At 42.5% G+C, this 18,601-nt stretch overlaps 1 protein-coding gene across 1 annotated transcript in view; it reads right to left on the reverse strand.

Annotated features, from left to right (window-relative positions):
• Positions 1 to 1,722: 1,722 nt before the first annotated feature.
• Positions 1,723 to 18,601, reverse strand: part of ido1 (indoleamine 2,3-dioxygenase 1) — a 44,090-nt gene continuing 27,211 nt past the window's right edge. The window contains exons 7-10 of the mRNA XM_078239380.1: positions 16,421 to 16,538; positions 15,757 to 15,808; positions 9,223 to 9,371; positions 1,723 to 2,325 (exon numbers count right to left, since the gene is read on the reverse strand). Of these exons, the coding sequence (XP_078095506.1) occupies positions 1,955 to 2,325; positions 9,223 to 9,371; positions 15,757 to 15,808; positions 16,421 to 16,538 (690 nt within the window). The 3' untranslated portion in view covers positions 1,723 to 1,954. The remainder of the gene's footprint in view (positions 2,326 to 9,222; positions 9,372 to 15,756; positions 15,809 to 16,420; positions 16,539 to 18,601) is intronic.

The raw sequence follows: 18,601 nt of genomic DNA on the forward strand, positions 1-18,601 counted from the left end.
ACCTTCAAAGATCTGTGGACTTGCACACCCAGGTCCCTCTGCGTCTCTACACCCTTTATGGTTCTTCCATTTATCGTGTAGCTCCTCCCTACATTATTCCCACCAAAATGCATCACTTCGCATTTATCAGGATTGAACTCCATCTGCCATTTCCTTGCCCAAATTTCCAACCTATCTATATCCTTCTGTAGCCTCTGACAATGTTCCTCACTATCTGCAAGTCCTGCCAGTTTTGTGTCGTCCGCAAACTTACTGATCACCCCAGTTACTCCTTCTTCCAGATCATTTATATAAATTACAAACAGCAGAGGTCCCAATACAGAGCCCTGCGGTACACCACTAGTCACAGGCCTCCAGCCGGAAAAAGACCCTTCCACTACCACCCTCTGTCTTCTATGACCAAGCCAGTTCTCCACCCATCTAGCCACCTCCCCCTTTATCCCATGAGATCCAACCTTTTTCACTAGCCTACCATGAGGGACTTTGTCAAACGCTTTACTAAAGTCCATATAGACAACATCCACGGCCCTTCCTTCGTCAACCATTTTGGTCACTTCTTCAAAAAACACCACCAGGTTAGTGAGGCATGACCTCCCTCTCACAAAACCATGCTGACTATCGTTAATGAGTTTATTCCTTTCTAAATGCGCATACATCCTATCTCTAAGAATCTTCTCCAACAACTTCCCCACCACGGACGTCAAGCTCACCGGCCTATAATTACCCGGGTTATCCTTCCTACCCTTCTTAAATAACGGGACCACATTGGCTATCCTCCAATCCTCTGGGACCTCACCTGCGTCCAGTGACGAGACAAAGATTTGCGTCAGAGGCCCAACGATTTCACCTCTCGTCTCCCTGAGCAGCCTTGGATAGATTCCATCAGGCCCTGGGGATTTCCTTTGAGCCTTCGGCTCCACAAGGACTGTGTGCTAGCTATTCCAACCAATATTGTCAAGAAAAGATGCACCTGCTGAAGGTAAGTTTTCCCTTGTATTGATTCTCTCACCACATGTCACAATCCCAGTTGAGTTCTTATGTGCTACAGGACAGCCAGCTTGTGTCACTTTTGAAGGGCATTGATGTCCCTACACAGAGTACATTCTGTACCATTGATGCTCTCAGTACTTCTTCCTAGTTCTTAACATGAGGAAATACTGATTCATCAGGTGAAGGGAGGGTGTTAGGTGGGAATCAGCAGGAGGTTTCCTTGCCCATGTTGGAATTGATGCTATGGGACTTCATGGGGTTCAAAATCAATTTTGAGGACTCTCAGTGACACTCCCTTTCAACGGTGATACAACTGTGCCGTCACTTCTGACTGATCTGTCTGACACATGGGAAATTGCATATTCATAGAAAGTGATGGAAGATTTCACTGAAAGGTATAATTCAATGAGTCAGGCTGTTATTTGACTAGTCTGGGACAGCTGTCCCAATTTTGGCACAAGTACCCAAATGTTAGTGAGGAGGACTGTACCGGCTTGACTGAGTACATCTTTGTGTCCAAATCTGATGCCCAGGTTTATTCTTATCTTTGTGATAGCAGTTTGTAACAACTTGCCAGACCATTTCAGAGGAGACCCAAGTGTCATTCACGACACAAAAAGGCCAGACCTGCTGAGGACGACAGATTTCATTTTCTAAATAACATTTATTACATAAATAAACCATACAATTATAAATACTATTAACTACATGTGATTACGTTAGCAATGCAAGCTTTTAAATTTCTGTTGAAATGTTCTATTGTTTTAGTGAATTGTTTGTGCGGGTAGCTGGTGTCAGTGTTAGCACTGACTGCAAGTGACCTTGTCACTAATGGTTCATGGTGATGTTAGCACCGAGCATTTGCCAAGACTAATGTTATCAATAAATAATCTGAATTGCCTACTGAAAAATTCTACATGAGTTACATTTAATATTACAATAAATCAGTTAACTTCTGTTAATATCAAATTTTCTCGATCATTGCTTTTTTAGTTGCGTCTCGGACACTTTTAAGCAAACACATAATTCCTGAGCCACCAGTTCCCCTTTCCTCCAAGGCAGATGGAGCTTTCTGTAGTATTTGTGCTGAGCTGTTTTGCTTGGCTTTCTCTGCTTTTGCTTTGGCAGAAGTTATAGTGATATACCGGGTAACTACTGTGATGTGATAGTTCCTCAGAGCAACAAGCGCAGCAATGCAGTCATTGTAGAGCTCACAGAGAACAGGAGTGCCGCTGAGCATGATGTACTCCCGCACAGATGGGCCTGAGGCAATAGTTTGGATAAGTGCCTTGTGTGATGGAGGCATATAATCCCTCATCCGATGTAGAAATTCAGCTGTAATTCCAAATAGAGAATCAAATTAGATATCAAGATTGGGAACAAATGTTATCAATATTAATTTAAATTGTAACAACAGGAAGTGCTGGAAAAAATATAGCAGGTCTGGAAGTATCCGTGGCGAGAGATAAACAGTGTTTTGAGTTCAGTTCCGTAGAAGAGTCATATTGGACTTGGAACAGGCCAAATCTTCCGCTCTGCAGATCTTTGGAGACTATACACACGACCCAAGATGCAGTTCAGGGTCCTGCAGATGTCTAGATGCACTGACTCCTTGAGAATTCCCTGGGAACTTCCAATGGGCAATTTCTCTGTTTCCTGGGGCTCTCCAACAAAGTCTCCAACTCTGAGTTAGCTTTGGAGACTTCAGACGGTTCTGGCTTACTTACCCGGAGAGTTACCCTGGAACTGTTAGGCAAAATAATCTTGGTCTAACTGAGCAAATATACAACTGACACCCACCTATTCCCCCCTCCCACCACCACCAATCCCTTGTTAACATTCCCCCCCCCCCCAATCCCCTCTTTACACCTCCTAATCCGATGTCTACTCCCTGATCCTCTGACTACCCCTTGACCCGACCTAGATAGCCCCTCATTACATGACAACCACCCCCCCCCCCACCTCCCACCACTATGACCTGATTAGCCCCTATCACCTGAAAAGCATGCCATTGGTGTGGCCAGGTGGGGCATTCTCCATCTGAATGTTGGTGTCGAAAATACAAATGTAATTGTGGCAAGAAAGGTCAGATAATCAAGGCATGTTGGATCAGACAAAATCCTCAAACCTTGAAGAAGGATAAACACAAGAAAGTACCTAAATCCATACAAAAAGTTGATAGAACGACCGAAGACAATGAAGATTCCCAGGAAGACACAATGTCTACGGAGACCGAAGAACCAAAACTCGGTGTATTATCGATGCAAGTCGATACACAGAGATTTTTGGGTCTAACCAAAACTGAATGGGAGTGAAATGAAAATGGAAGTAGATACAGGAGCCATTGTGTAAGGGAGGACTCGGAATGGCTTGGGACTAAAGACCAGCAGATCAAGGTAGATAAGACCAGAGTACGTGTCTCCGCGAGTCTTTGTGTTAGCTGAGCTGTAATTAAGAAGGGAAATCCTTCACGTGAAAGGCAGCTTAATACATAGTCTATGAAAACGCTCCTACACATAGTCTCTCTAATCTCTGAAAATTTATATCAACAAAAGCTCAAGAATGTACCATTAAAGCCATCTAATATAATCCTGAGAATTTACATGGAAGAAGTGGTTCCAGTGATGAGTTATATCATGGTGCAAGTTGAAATAAACGGTCAGTCTGAAAAATTGCCATGACATGATGTGAAAGGAAATTTCCCTGCACTTTTTGGAAGAGCATGGTTGAACAAAATCAAACTGAATTGGCAAGCAACTAACCAATTGTTTGATGGAAAGAACACAGTGCAGAAACTCTTAGAAAAATACAAGAAGGTATTTGAAATCACAATGACCGGAATCGAGGCACGACTTAAGATAAAACCTGATAGCACCCCAAGGTGCTTAAAAGCAAGAGTTGTGCCTTACACGATCAAGCCAAAAGTTAGTTGAAATGGAACTTGAAAAATTATTCAAAGATGCAGTAATCTTGTCTGTAACAATGAACAATTGGGCAACTCCAGTCATCCCTGTCATTCAACTAGATGGTTCCATAAGAATCTGCGGTGACTTCAAAATGACAATAAACCCAGTGCTGTGTGTCGACCAGTACCCCTCACCATTAATTGAGGGCCTATTCGCATGATTGTCTGGGCGTAAGCAGTTCAGTAAGATAGACCTGTCCCAAGCATAACTCCAAATGAAGGTGGCAACTGAGTCACAACCATTACTCACAAAGGTGGTCATTTTCCAAGATTCTATAGACTTTGGAACAGCTCCTACAGATTGGAGGGTAGCTAATGTAACCCCACCATTTAAAAAAGGAGATAGAGACAAACCAGGGAATTATAGACCCGATATTGGTAGAAGGGAAAATCCTGGAGTCCATTATCAAAGATTATATAGCAGAGCACTTGGAAAACAGTGCTGGAATTGAACAGAGTCAGCATGAATTCACAGAAGGGAAATCATGCCTGACAAATCTACTCAAATTCTTTGAGGGTGTAACTAGTAGAGTGGATGAGGGGGTGCCAGTGGATGTGGTTTATTTGGACTTTGAGAAGGCTTTCGACAAAGTTCCACATAAGAGATTATATTGTTTAAATTAAAATGCATGGGATTGTTACTTTACTTATTAGTGTCACAGGTAGGCTTGCATTAACACTGCAATGAAGTTACTGTGAAAATCCTCTAGTCGCCACATTCCGACACCTGTTTGGGTACACTGAGGGAGAATTTAGCATGGCCAATGCACCTAACCTGCGCGTCTTCCGGACTGTGGAAGGAAACCGGAGCACCCGGAGGAAACCCACGCAGACATGGGGACAACGTGCAGATTCCACACAGACAGTGACCCAAGCTGGGAATCACACCTGGGTCCCTGGCACTGTGAGGCAGCAATGCTAACTACTGTGCCACCATGCCACCCTTGTGTCACCATGCCACCCTAATTGGGTGTTATGTATTGAGATGGATAGAAAACTGGTTGGCACAGGAAATAAAGAGTAGGAATAAATGAGTCTTTTTACGAATGGCAGGCAGTGACTAGTGGGGTACTGCAGGGATAGGTGCCAGGACCCCAGCTATTCACAATATATATTCATGATTTTGATGGGGGATCTTAATGTAATATCTCCAAGTTTGCAGATAACACAAAGCTGGGTAGGATGGTGAGCTGAGATAAGATGCAGAGATACTTCAGTGTTATTTGGACAGGCTGAGTGGGAAAATGCATGGCAGTTGCAATATAATGTGGATAAATATGAGATTAGCCACTTTGGTAGCAAAAACAGGATAGGCAGATTATTATCTGAATGGCTATAAATTTAGAGGGGAATGTGCAATGAGACCTAGGTGTCCTCGTACATCTGTTACCGAAAATAAGCATGCAGGTTCAGCTTAAAGAAGGCAAATGATATGTTGGCCTTCATAGTGAGAGGATTAAAGTACAGGAGCGGGGATGTCTTGCTGCAATTATATAGGGCCCTGTTTTTTTAAAAATCCATTCGTGAGACATGAGTGTTGCTGACTTGCCAGCGTTTATTGCCCACCCCTAATTGCCCGAGGGCAGTTGAACGTTAACCACATTGCTGTGGCTCTGGAGTCACAGGTTGGCCAGACTGGGTAAGGATGGCAGATTTCCTTCCCTAAAGGACATTAGTGAACCAGATGAGTTTTTCTGACAATCGACAATGGTTTCATCAATAGATTCTTAATTGGTGATGCCACACCTGGAGTATTGTATACAGTTTTGGTCTCCTTATCTGAGGAAGCAAGTTCTTGCTATAAAGAGAGTGCAACAAAGGTTTACCAGATGGATCCCTGGGATGGCAGGACATACGGGGAAAGATTGCATCAGTAAGGATTATATTCACTGGAGTTCAAAAGAATGAATGGAGAATTTCATAGAAACGTATATCATTCTAACAGGATGAGACAGGGTAGAGGCAGGAAGGATGCCCCCAATGATGGGCGTGTCCAGAACCAAGGGTCACATTCTGAGGATCTGGGTAGGCCGTTTAGGACTGTGATGAGGAGAAATTCCTTCACTGGGACTGTTGAGCGTGTGAAATTCTCTCTACCACAGAAAGCACTTGAGGCTAAAACATTGCATGTTTCCAAGAAGGAGTTAGATATAGCTCTTGGGGCGGAGGAGATCAAAGGATATGGTGAGGGAGGAGGCAGGATGAAGCTATTGAGTTGGATGACCAGTCATGACCATAATGAATGGCAGACCAGGCTCAAAGGACTGAATGGCCTACTCTAGTCCTATTTCCCATGTTTCTAACAACGATCTTTGGTTCATAAAAAAGAATATTGTCTCTAGCTGCGAGTCGTTTGCAGAGATGGTCCCTCATCAGTGCATAATGAAAAGATTAAGTGCAGAAGATCTGAGCAAATTAAATGCAGAAAATCTATGCAAATACTGATCTCTATCATGTCTACCAATTCGAGACAAAGCCAAACCACAGGAGAATTATGTGAACATCTTGTGCTTTTCCTAGGTTGATAGTGTACTTATGACAGCCTCTCAAGTGCGAAGATGCACCAGGTCAGATCCACTGATGGGGAAGGTCTGAGACATGATTTTGAAAGGTATAACAGAAGAGGAATCCAGAATTCAAGCCGTAGTGAACAAGGGAACTTGAGTTAACAGAACAAACTGTACATAGTCGGTATCTGAAAGGCCAGCTATGGGGGGGTCAGAGTAACCATTCCTCCAGTTTGTGGATTTGTATAGTCACAAAGGACACCCAGGAGTCTGGGTATGGAAGAACTCGAGAAGTTATTTCTGGCGGCTGGGACTAGACTCACACATTGAAGAAAGAGAAAGGCAGTGTCAGTCTTGTGCTCGGATATGAAATACTCCACCTCTTCAACCACTTCACCCATGAGGTGTATGTTTCTCATCCTAGTGGATGCACATTCCAAATGATCCGAAATCATCATGATGAAGTCAACTACTGAAAATGCATTCGAACGACTCGGCAAAGTATTTGCACAGTTTGGCAAACCGGAACAATTAGTTAGTGATAATATGCCTCAGTTCACATCACAAGAATAATTGGACTACCTTAGAAACCATGGCATGCAGCATATCAGAACTGCATCTTATCATCCTTCCACCAATGGATTGGTGGAGTGGTTGGTACAGTCATTGAAGAATTCCATCAAAGAATGAAGCACCGTTAGGCCAAAGAGTAAACAACTTTCTCATACCTTCCAGAAACACAGCCCATGCAACCAACCCAAGACTTGCCAGCAATATTGTTTTTGATGAGGACGTTGTGAACCAAATTTGATTTGCTTCTACTGCCTGGCACTTCTACCATAGTAGAATGACAACAACAAAACCAAATTACTCGCCGGGAACAGATATCAAATCCAAAAAGTCTTGATCAAGGACAAAGAATTTTAACTAGAAACTACTCTTCAAATGAGAGGTGGGTACCTGCTACAATACTCGCAAAGACAGGACCTATTTCTTAAATGGTGCAACCAATGACGAGAGAGTTAGGAAGAAGCACATGGATCAAATCCTCGCGAAGAGAATTTACATAGTCGGTATCTGAAAGGCCAGCATCTGACACTCAAGGTTTGGAAATCCCTGAACCTATGATCATGATTGAGTTGAGTGCAGAGTCTACACAAGTTGAACCAACACCATGTGTGGAAGCTAAAGAAGAACTAACTTTATCAGGTGATGTGTCTGAGCCAAATGGTGAATTGACCACAGACAGCATAAAAGCAAAGACTCCTGAATGATGCCTAGACACCTAAATGGAATCGACATCCACCTAAAAGACTTTAATACTGAGTGTGTGTGTGTGTGTGTGTGTATTATGTATATGTGTATACAATGATACTTGGTCAAATAGCTATTGTTGGGGTAAGTAAGAGTTAAAATTAATGTTAGTTGTCGTACCACTGAAGTAAAGGGGGAGGGAGGTTATGTCTTGTAAAGTAATGCATCTCTGTGTAATGTATCACAAGATTACCTAATGACTTCAGTAGAGGCATTTAGGAGATTTCCCCTTTCTTTCATCTTGGATTGTAAGCAAGCAACACCTATCTAATAAAGCTCCACAAACTAGTTAAGTAATCCACTGGGTGGTAATATTTTCATTCTTTTATTTTTGCTCTTAAAGTAAGCTGACCACGTTAGTACACAACACTTAAAAACACACACATCTTTCCAAAAGGAAATCACACCAAACAGACAGAAAGGGAAGGAAATTTGGGTTTCAGTTTATCTTTCCTCCCCTCTTGATATCAAGGACCGAAATTTTCCAGCTATTTCCACCGGTGGGATCTTCCGGTCCTGGCAACAGCAAACCATGGGTTTTCTGACAGCAGCGACTTCATACAATGGGAAACCCCATTGACAGCAGTGGGACCAGAAGATCCTACCACCAGCCAATGGCAGGCCACTTAGCCACCGTGAAACACTTGGAAAATCCCACCCAATAAGTGACAAGTAGCGGCGGATGACTTTCAAAGCAAAGTTGTTCGATCAGCTGGATTATGCAGGAGTGTCATGCTGCCTTTGTGGTAGCCCCTGCAAATAATGTATGTTAATCATGTGTTCCACCCAGTTTTAAATGTATATAATGTTTTCATAAATCGGCTGCAGTTTATTTCAGAAATCTTTTTGCTTCTCAAAGTAGAGTACTTGTTTAATTAGTGGGTTAGTAGTGTGCATGGTGGAGGCGATAACATCATGGTATTGTCACTGGACTTGTATTCTAAAGATCCAGGGTAATGCCCTGGGAACTTGGGTTCGAATCCCACCATGGCAGATGGTGAAACCTGAATTCTGGAATTGAAACTCTAATGAAATCAATGTCAATTACCATAAAAACCCATCTGGTTCACTAATGTCCTTGAGGGTTGGAAATCTGCCATCCTTACCTGGTCTGGCTTACATGTGACTCCAGATCCACAGCAATGTGGTTGAATCTTAAATGCCCTCTGAAAGGAATGGGCAATAAATGCTGGCCCAGCCAGTGATGCCCACTTTCCATTTCCTTCTACATAAATGCTTAAAACATTGGTTTAAAATTCCTCTCTTCTGTATTTCAGAATCTGTATTGACTCATTTAATGTAATTTTATGAACACCTAAGCTCACATCGTAGAGAAAGGAATTCTAGACTAATGCATTAGCTGTTTTACACATGCAAACTCATCCCATTTAAGAGCCCGAGTGTTTTTATGTGTCTCGAGAGTACCTGCTGAAATGTCTGTCTTACCATTTTCCTTATCGTGACGGATTCCCAAAAACTCATCAAAGGATTGCAGAGTGGAACTTTGTGCGGCACTTCCACCTGAGAAGTGCCTAGGTTTATCCCACACTCCTTCATACAATAATCCTTCTGGAAAGGCTGGGTTATCCATCCATCTGCAAAGAAAAGTAATACGAATCACAGCACATTTCACGTAAAACTTCATCCGACATGGTGAGTCATTCATTTTGAACTGAGCTACAACAAGTGCAGGTCATTTATCTGCTTTTCAGTATTTTTTTAACGTTAGCTTACTCAGTGATATCTTTTCTCAAAGCTGTGCTCAACCAGTTTGTACAATACGTTCAACTTCTGGAACAAATATTGGATTTCGGTGCAAACTTGAGTCATGCTTTCTTCAACCCCCACTGGATTGTTTTGATCTCTCCAGGCCACCAAAGTCTTTCTCACTTGTCCATGAATAACAAGCCAAAATATAGAGACTTGCCAACTCTCTCCACTTTTCTCTTTGACTTCTGGAACTGCATAGCTGGGGAATGGTACCATTATTCACCACGAAATGCCTGCATTGCTTATAAAACAACTGCTAAATCGAACAATGAAAAACAGTCTGACTTGCAGCCTTCTAGTGTAACTAGTTCTGTCAGGCATGTTGCACATCCACTGGGTTGGTACTGCTTGATGTGGAGATGCCGGCGTTGGACTGGGGTAAGGTACTGCTTACCATACTCTCCTCACATTTTCATTCTGCCCTCTCACATCCCAAGTTCCAGGTTGCAGGCTCCGGCAGAGAGACAATTGCACAGCTCTGGTGGGGGGAGGGAGGGGGTGGGGGCGGTGGCAGTAAGCAGACAATCTTCAGGATGTACCATTATCGGTCGAGTGAATGGCAACACCAGTCATCCACATTATCAATTCAAGTCTCTGTTCCGTGGATTTTCGGAAGCAGAAATGCAGCTTTACCAGAGAAATGGCCAGGGTGAGAGAGAATAATGATTTTAATGGCGTCTGGGGTGTCGAAGGTGGATGTGCAGCAAATCAGTAGCTGTTGTGAAAGGAGGACCAAAGAAAGTCCAGGGAGTCAGGGTTTTGAAAGTTCCACTGTAACAGAAATGCCAGAGAATCTTTTTCCAGGATGGACACAAAAGGAAGATGGGGATGCGTATAAAACATGACATTAATCAGAAATGGCCTTACTGGTGATGTGAGTAACAATTAAGCTGTGTGAAATAGCAAGGGTTGACCAAGAGTACACGTTGGAGAGGTGATGTGGAGGCAGTGATTATGGGAGGATGGAAGACCAATGAACTCAGAGAAGGAAATGCTTGATCAATTAGTATGGGAGTTGAAATCAGCTAGGATGAGAAACCTCTCAATGAAGAGGCTGATGGAGGGAAGCTGTGAAGTCACCTCAGTGAGAAATTGTAATAGACAACAGTTGATGTACATTAAAATCAGACTGGGAACTGCTGTGGATCCTGGACCTTGACCAATTTTGTCTGGGGTTATTATTGTTGTTTTAAATGCTGCAGCAAGTGTCTGAATCAGAAGACAAGATTGAGAGTGGAGAATTAATACAGCACCATCCTGCTGCAGTCGTGAGCTTCTCTACAATTATTCCAGAAAGTAATATAATTATCATATCACTTTGCTTTAAACCTTTTGTGTATCCACAAGACCCGAGTTGCTCTTGGAACTGTGATTGGATGGCCTGCAGAGATTTAACTTTCAATATGCTGAAAGATCTTCAGTCAAACAAACCTAATTTTTGGTTACATCTGTTTTTCACTATGCTGGGATTGCTTGTGGCCAACTGGGTCTGAAACTGATCAAAGGACACAAGGTGTTAGATGTAACAGCTTGTCTTTGGCATGGAGCAGTTCTTTACAGACCTTTGGAACCAGCTTTCCTGATATGGACATTGGAATGTAAACAATATGCACTTAAGGGGCCTCGATACGATGGGGCCTGAAGTGACCAATGCCACTACTCTATTTGATTGACCTAATAACTAGAATGATGCAGTTGGGGTTTCTGATCAATTGGTTCCAAGGAACATTTGGAGTTTTAACTCTGCTAACACAAAGAATTTGCTCAGAAAGGCAGTGTGAAGAACTCAGGGACCAAGCTCACAAGTGAAGGAAGAAGAAGAGAACATAGGACTGATTCCATGTGATAACAAAATCCTGGCCAGGTTTTAATTGCAAGCGAGAATCAACCTTAAGTAAAGTAACAGATAGTGAGTATTTGGTTTATGCATTGCAAGTATTTACTGTTGTTTAAGTAACTACAGAATAAATGAAATTGTGTTTAAGTATTTAAAGTCAACTTGGTGTCTTTAGAGGTTAAAACACAGTAAGAAGTCTAACAACACCAGGTTAAAGTCCAACAGGTTTATTTGGTAGCAAAAGCTGCTAGCTTTCGGAACAGGCTGTTCCTTCGTCAGGTGGGTGGGAGTTCTGATCACAAACAGGGGCACAAAGACACAAACTCAATTTACATGAATAATGATTGGAATGTGAGTTTTTACAGCTAATCAAGTCTTCAAGGTGCAGACAATGTGAGTGGAGGGAGCATTAAGCACAGGTTAAAGAGATGTGTATTGTCTCCAGACAGGACAGCTAGTGAGATTTTGCACACCCAGACAAGTTGTGGGGTTTTGCTACCAAATAAACCTGTTGGACTTTAACCTGGTGTTGTTAGACTTTCTTACTGGGTTTACCCCAGTCCAACGCCGGCATCTCCACATCGAGGTTAAAACACACAGGTTTGTGTAACAGAACATGAAATTTAAGCTCTTTTCAAATGCTGGGGAATATTTTATCCATGAATGTACCATTTTATTAAGTTATTAAATGACTCACTATAAATTAGGATGTTCAGTTTCCCAAATGATTTGGATTCTGCACATTAGTGTTTCCCATCAACTAATGGCAACTTCTTAAGTAAAATCTAGGTATTATTGCAGGAGCTACAGAAAACACAAATTCACATATTAAGGCAACTTTATTTAAAACCTTAATAAGACAAATCCAAGGCAAATGCAGCAGTGTGGTGGGAATGCTAAATAAAAAGAAAGGGATTCAAAGCAAGTAAGGGAAAATGAAAGAATACTTGCAAGGGATGTTTCACCTAACTCTAACTCCCACCAAGCGATGCAAAAGTGATATAACTTTCTTTTTACAGACTGGATTTTCCGGTTAATGGTGAAATGATAGCTGATCTGAGAAAGCTGCTCACAAAGATCTAGTCATCTCCATGGCATGGATTTCCCCTTTTCCACCATCAGTGTGAATTTAGCACCAGGTTTGGAGGAGTGCATTCTGGTTCGGAACCCCCAAATTTCTCTGAATGCTGCACAGCCTTTTGTTATAAACAGGACCCCCCACCCAGAAACCTGATCGGCAGGCTTGCCTCCCCCTTCAGGGAAGTTTCGGGGATACTGCAAAAGAGGCCCCAACCTCAGAGGTGCGTAAAACCTTGAGCTCCTTAGGCTGGAGAGAGTGAATCAGGGTGGTTTAGAAAACTGGGCTTAAACACAAGGTCTGAGATGGATCTGGGGCAGAGGTAAGGGGTGTTTCGCAGGTCACTGACTGTGGGGGGGTGGTTGTCAGTAACTGAGAAATCACCAGAATTACACTGTGGCTTAAAAGTTTACTCTGTGTGAACAGGTTGTTTCAACTAAGCTTTAATTCTCTTAAGTTTATAAGTTGAAGGGTGATCCAATACAAGTTGGAATGAGTTTATGTAGAGTGTTCGAAGACTGAGACCTCAAAGCCAGCAACCATGGTCCCGCCCTTGTGCAGCAGACACCTTTAAATCCCTGCAGAAATATCACCAACATTGCCTCTGCAAAATCCTACAAATTCACTGGGAGAATAGACATACCAAATGGCAGCAGTCTCTCCCAGACCAATATCCTCAGTTTCACTGGTCCCCCTCAAACCAAATGCAATGGGCATTGTCCGCATGCCTGATACAAGACTCCCTCTCTGAGCATTCACTGGGAGGGCAGAGTAAATGCGACAAGGACACTCTGAAAACCTCCCTAAATAAGTGCGACATCTCCACACACTTGCCCTAGAATGCACAAAACGGAAAAGCATTCGCAAAGGCTTCAACCGCCTCAGACGTCACTGAGCAGAGCATTTGGAGTCCAAGCACAAACAGTGGAAAGAGAGAGCAGAATCCAGAGCATCCCACCCACCTGCCTCACCAAGCACCACCTACTCCACCTGTGGCAGAGGCTGCGGCTCCATATTGGACTTTTCAGCACCCCAGAACCCATACCTCCCCCAGAGTGGAAGCAAGTCATCCTTGACCCTGGTGCGACCAAAGAAGATGATAAGGTTGATATAGAGAATCTATATCCACCAGTGAAGGATTTCAAAATGAAAGATCATGATCTTAAATTTAGAGCTCGGCCATTTAGAGTGAAATGAGAAAACAAATCTTAGCACAAAGGTTTGTGACTATTTGGAACCCATTTCCCCAAATGCTTTGGTTCCTGGACCAATTGGAATTTTCAATACTAAGATCACATTTTTCTGAGCCAAGGATACAATGGAATGTCAAGAGACATGGAACAAAGGGTAAGTGGATCTTAAGGTCAGGATCAGCCATGATCTAATTGAACGATGAAACAAGATTGAGACACTGAAGCATCTTCCTCTGTTCCTATAGCTGTTGTTGGAGTATGGTGTACGGTTTTGCGATGCGCCTGATCGGCAGGAAGTTGGAGTGTTTGAGAAAGTACAGCACAGATTCAGGATACTGCTTTAATACGAAGGAATAAAAATATGAAAAACAACTTGAAGGATAGGGCTTGCTTTTAGCAGAACGCAAATGATGAGACGATATGGCAGATGCTGGAAATCTGAAATAAAGGTGGCAGGGGTAAATAAGATGGTAAATGAGGCATATGGAATGCTGTCCCGAGATATAGAATATAAAAGCAAGGGTGTAATGCTGGAACTGTGTAAAACGTTGGTTAGACTGCAGCTGGAGTTTTGCGTTCAGTTCTGGTCCTCACATTACGGGAAGGACGTAATTGCTGTGGAGAGAGTTACGAGAATGTTGCCAGGATTGGAAGATTGCAGCTATGGAAAAAGATTAGGTAGGCTAGGGTTGTTTCCCTTCAAACAGAGGAGGCTGTGGGGTGACTTGATTGATAAGTACAAAATTATGATGAGCCCAGATAGACAGGAAAGACTCGTTTCCCTGAGCAGAGAGGTTAATTACCAAGAGGCACAGATTTAAGGTGATTTGTAGAAGGAATGGAGCGGATATAACATAAGAACTATAAGCAGGAGTCGGCAATTCAACTCCTCGAGTCTGCTCCGCCGTTCAACATGATCAAGGCTGATCTCATCTCAACCTCATTTCCATATTCCTGCCTGGTCCCCATAACCCTTCATCCCACTACTAATCAAAAACCTATCAATCTCCTCCTTAAATTTGTTTGGTGTGTTCCAGCATCCAGTGCACTCTGGGGCAGAGAATTCCACAGATTCATAACCCTTAGAGTGAAGTAATTCCTCCTCATTTCTGACTTAAATCTGTCATCCTTTAGCCTCTTGTTATAGAATGTCCAGCAAGGGGAAATATCCACTCTACGTCTACCCTGTCAATCCCCTTTAGCATCTGAAATACCTCAGATCTCCTCTCGTTCTTCTGAACTCAGCGAGTATAGGTCTAAACTGCTCAATTTCTCTTCATAAGACAAGTCCGTACTTTTCACCCAGAGGGTGGTAGGTGTGTGCCTACCCGATTGGTCATTGAGGCAGAAACCCTCAACTTATTTAAAAGGTACCTGGATCTGCACCTGAAGGACTAGAACTGTAAAGTTACGGACCCAGGTGCTGAAAGGTGGGATTAGATGGACAACGCAGACATGATGGACTGAATGAACTCTTCCTGTGCCAGATCTTAGCTATGATTCTAAAGGCAGAAATGTTGGAAGTCCTTAGCACATCAGGTGGTATTGGAACAGTATTAACATTTTAGGTCAATGACTTTTTACCAGAACCAGATTAAGTAACAATTTGACAGTGGTGTTTAAAAATTATGAAGAGGTGGGACAGAGTAAATGGAACCTAACGGTTCTCAAAGGACATTCGTGAACCAGATTGGTCTTTACAACAATCAATGATAGTTTCATGTTCACTATTACTGAGATGAGTTCCACATTCCAGATTTGCTCATTGAGTTTATATTCCACCAACTTCCATGGTGAGATTTGAACAGAAGTCCCCAGAGCATTCGACGAATGGTCATCCAGACCCCAAAGGTTAGCTCTATTCTTTTTCCACAGATGCTGTGAGACCTGCTGAGATTTTCCAGCATTTTCTGTTTTTGTCCCCAGAGTTCAGATTACCAGTGGATTACTAGTTCAGTGACATTACCACGATGGCATCATCTCCCCATCTACTGCTTTACATTGAGAATCAAATCAATGTGAACAAGCTGCTTATGTGTGCAATTTCTGTGTAATTATACTTTTTGGAAATCAGGCACAGAGCTTTAATAGTGAATACGTACCCAGAAAGAAAGAGTCGAATTATTCCATAAAAATTATCAGGATTCACATGATCTAGGGAAAGAAGAGACAGAAAAATACATTTGATATGATTATTTGAACTTGAGACCAAAGGAATTAATCATTGACTAATATTCATGTAGCAAGTAGCCGGGCTTTAGACTAAATTCTGGCTATCGTCTGGCACCCAATCCGAATTTAAGTTCACTGAAGTTTTGTTGCAGCCTAGCATTAAAACAGAAGAATCACCATCTGAACTAAGTGCACAGTTCGGATTGGCAAGCTTACAGATCTGAACTAAAACCTGGTCACGGTAAGTACTAGTTCTGAAGAATCTGATGTCCATCATGCAACATTCAGACAAAAACCTATAAGTATCTTTCTTAATGGAATCCTTCTATACATGGGAAATCTCAAAGGTTACAGAAATTCTCCTCATGATCTTTCGTACCTCTCAGCAGCCCTACCTGTCGGAACTGCATTCATCATCCTTTTCATCTTTTCAGTAACCATTGCTTTTCCACAGGTGATAATAGAATATCAATATAGCTTAAATAGTGATCCCATTTCAGGTATTTAAATAACCAATGGCAAATTGATCGGTCAACATTACACTCGGATGAACAAGTAAGTCAACGATATCATTATAATTATGTCTGAACTTACCATCCATCTTCTTGAGAGAATGATTCATCTTCCTAATTGATTCAGCCACATCTTGCAAAGCAGTTTTAATTGAGTCATCATCGCTGTTCAGTACTGCTTCAGTTGCAATGGGAATAGTCTGGGGAGATTGGAAATGTAGCATATTACAAATTCAAGTCAACAGTTGTTTTGATATCATGGCGTCAACTGTAGCTCAGTTGGTAGCACTCTCACCTGAGTGAGAAGGTTTTCAGTTCAAATCCCAATCAGGACTTGAACACAAAAATCAAAAGCTGACATTCCAGTGTAGCACTGAGGGAGTGCTACACTCAGTACTGGAGGTACCATCTTTGATGAGACATCAAACCAAGTCTTCACTCACGGGTGGAAGCAAAAGATCCCAAGGCAGTCTTTTATGCTCAGGTCACATGTCCACAAGCATATGGAGATAAAGAATCACTTTTGCTTTAAAAGTAAAAGAACAAAACGGCATACGGACATTTTACCTTGACCCAAAATGGGTGCAAATATGACCTTCTGTGGTTTCTGCACAAAGGATTAACTCATGTCTGAATATGTTTCCAGAAAGTTCTTAAAATGGGTGGGGCCCTTCCCTCGAATAGGCATACCAAGACAAAAATCATCAGTGGAATTCATGGCTTCTATTGTTTGTGGGTTGATCCAAAAATTGAAATCTATGGACTCCCAGACTTACTGCCTTCGAGCTCGAGACTTAATAATGGGAACTGTAAGGAAACCAGTCAAGTGATAAGTAGGTGTGAAAGACTACCATCCATTCTCCATTGTGTTACAATGGCTCCTACTTGTATCGTTCTTGGTGGACAATAGGCATATTGACCATGTGGCTAAAACTTATTAATGCAGGAACCAATCAGTCTGGAAACTGACAGGACAAGGAGGACAATTCCACCAGGCAAAAGGACAGAAACCGCCTGAAAATGAGTCAACCATGCAGTGTGAGGTAGGCTAATTAATTTTCACCTGCTAAATTTGCCTCTACAGAAACTAGGTTATACCCTTGTCTGTGTCCCCCATGGTCTGCATGGGGAATCACCAAATGACCTCACAGTTGAGCTCCCTGGGGATTGGTAATTAGCCAACCAGGTGGAGCTCGTATATGGAGCCCAGTGTAAAGCAAGACCCCAAGAGGGTCAATTAACCTTTTAGTCCCGTTTGGGATCTTTTGTGTTCACCGCACCCTAGTAGCTACTGTTTATTTTCATTCGATGGAATAAAACACAGTTCCTTCACAGCCAACTCCTGGAGTTGGCGACAAGGTAAAAGAAACATTTTGGTAATCCTGCTCATCTGATCCTGGTAAGTCTAGATCGTTCAATTTTGCACTGCCATCTTTTGGGAAATTAGAGCCATACGACGTGAGTATTGAGGACTGGCCACAATGTGCTGAGAGAATGAGGTACTACTTTTGAGCAGATGAAACAGAAGGAATTACTCGGCCAAAGGTCATTCTGTTAACTGCGTGTGGGGCTGCAACATTCAGTATTATAAAAAGTCTGATGTATCCGGAAACACCGGAGTCCAAGACTTTTGGTGAATTAGTAGGAATGGTAGAAAATCATTACTATCTGAAATACCTTCCGTGATCTTGCAATAGTACAGGTTCAATATGACCACTAGATTTGCAGGGAAATCAGTGATGGAATTCCTGATGTGACTAAGAAAACTGGTGGAGCATTGCGAATATGGTACAACATTACCGGAAATGCTGAGAGACCATTTAGCGTGTGGCATAAATGATTTAGCAACCCAAATAAGGTTTTTGACAGAGCCAGACCTAGATTTAGAAAAAGCCATAGAGCTGGCCTTAGCTCAGGAGAATGCAGAGAAAGGGGCCCAAGAGTTGCAAGGATCTTTAGGCAGTAACGTCCATAGGCTCAGGCAAGTCTCCTACTGCAGATCCAGGTCCCCAGTTGAAAATACTCTTGAACCTTGACCTTGGGTGAGGACACTGGCCGAAAGAGAGTTCCACAGTTTAGGGAGTGGCCAGCACAACAGCGCTGTGCGTGCAGCCAGGAAGCCCACCCCAAGCAAGGTTACCAAAACAGAGTATGCACAACCTATGTCAAAGGGTAAGCCACCACAAAACAGAAAGTACAAGTTAAGTCAGGATCAAGAGGAGGAACGAGCATCACTAAGTTGCATCACCACACCAAAAGTGGG

The sequence above is a fragment of the Mustelus asterias genome, chromosome 22 (genome assembly GCF_964213995.1).
Source record: "Mustelus asterias chromosome 22, sMusAst1.hap1.1, whole genome shotgun sequence".
NCBI lineage: Eukaryota > Metazoa > Chordata > Chondrichthyes > Carcharhiniformes > Triakidae > Mustelus > Mustelus asterias.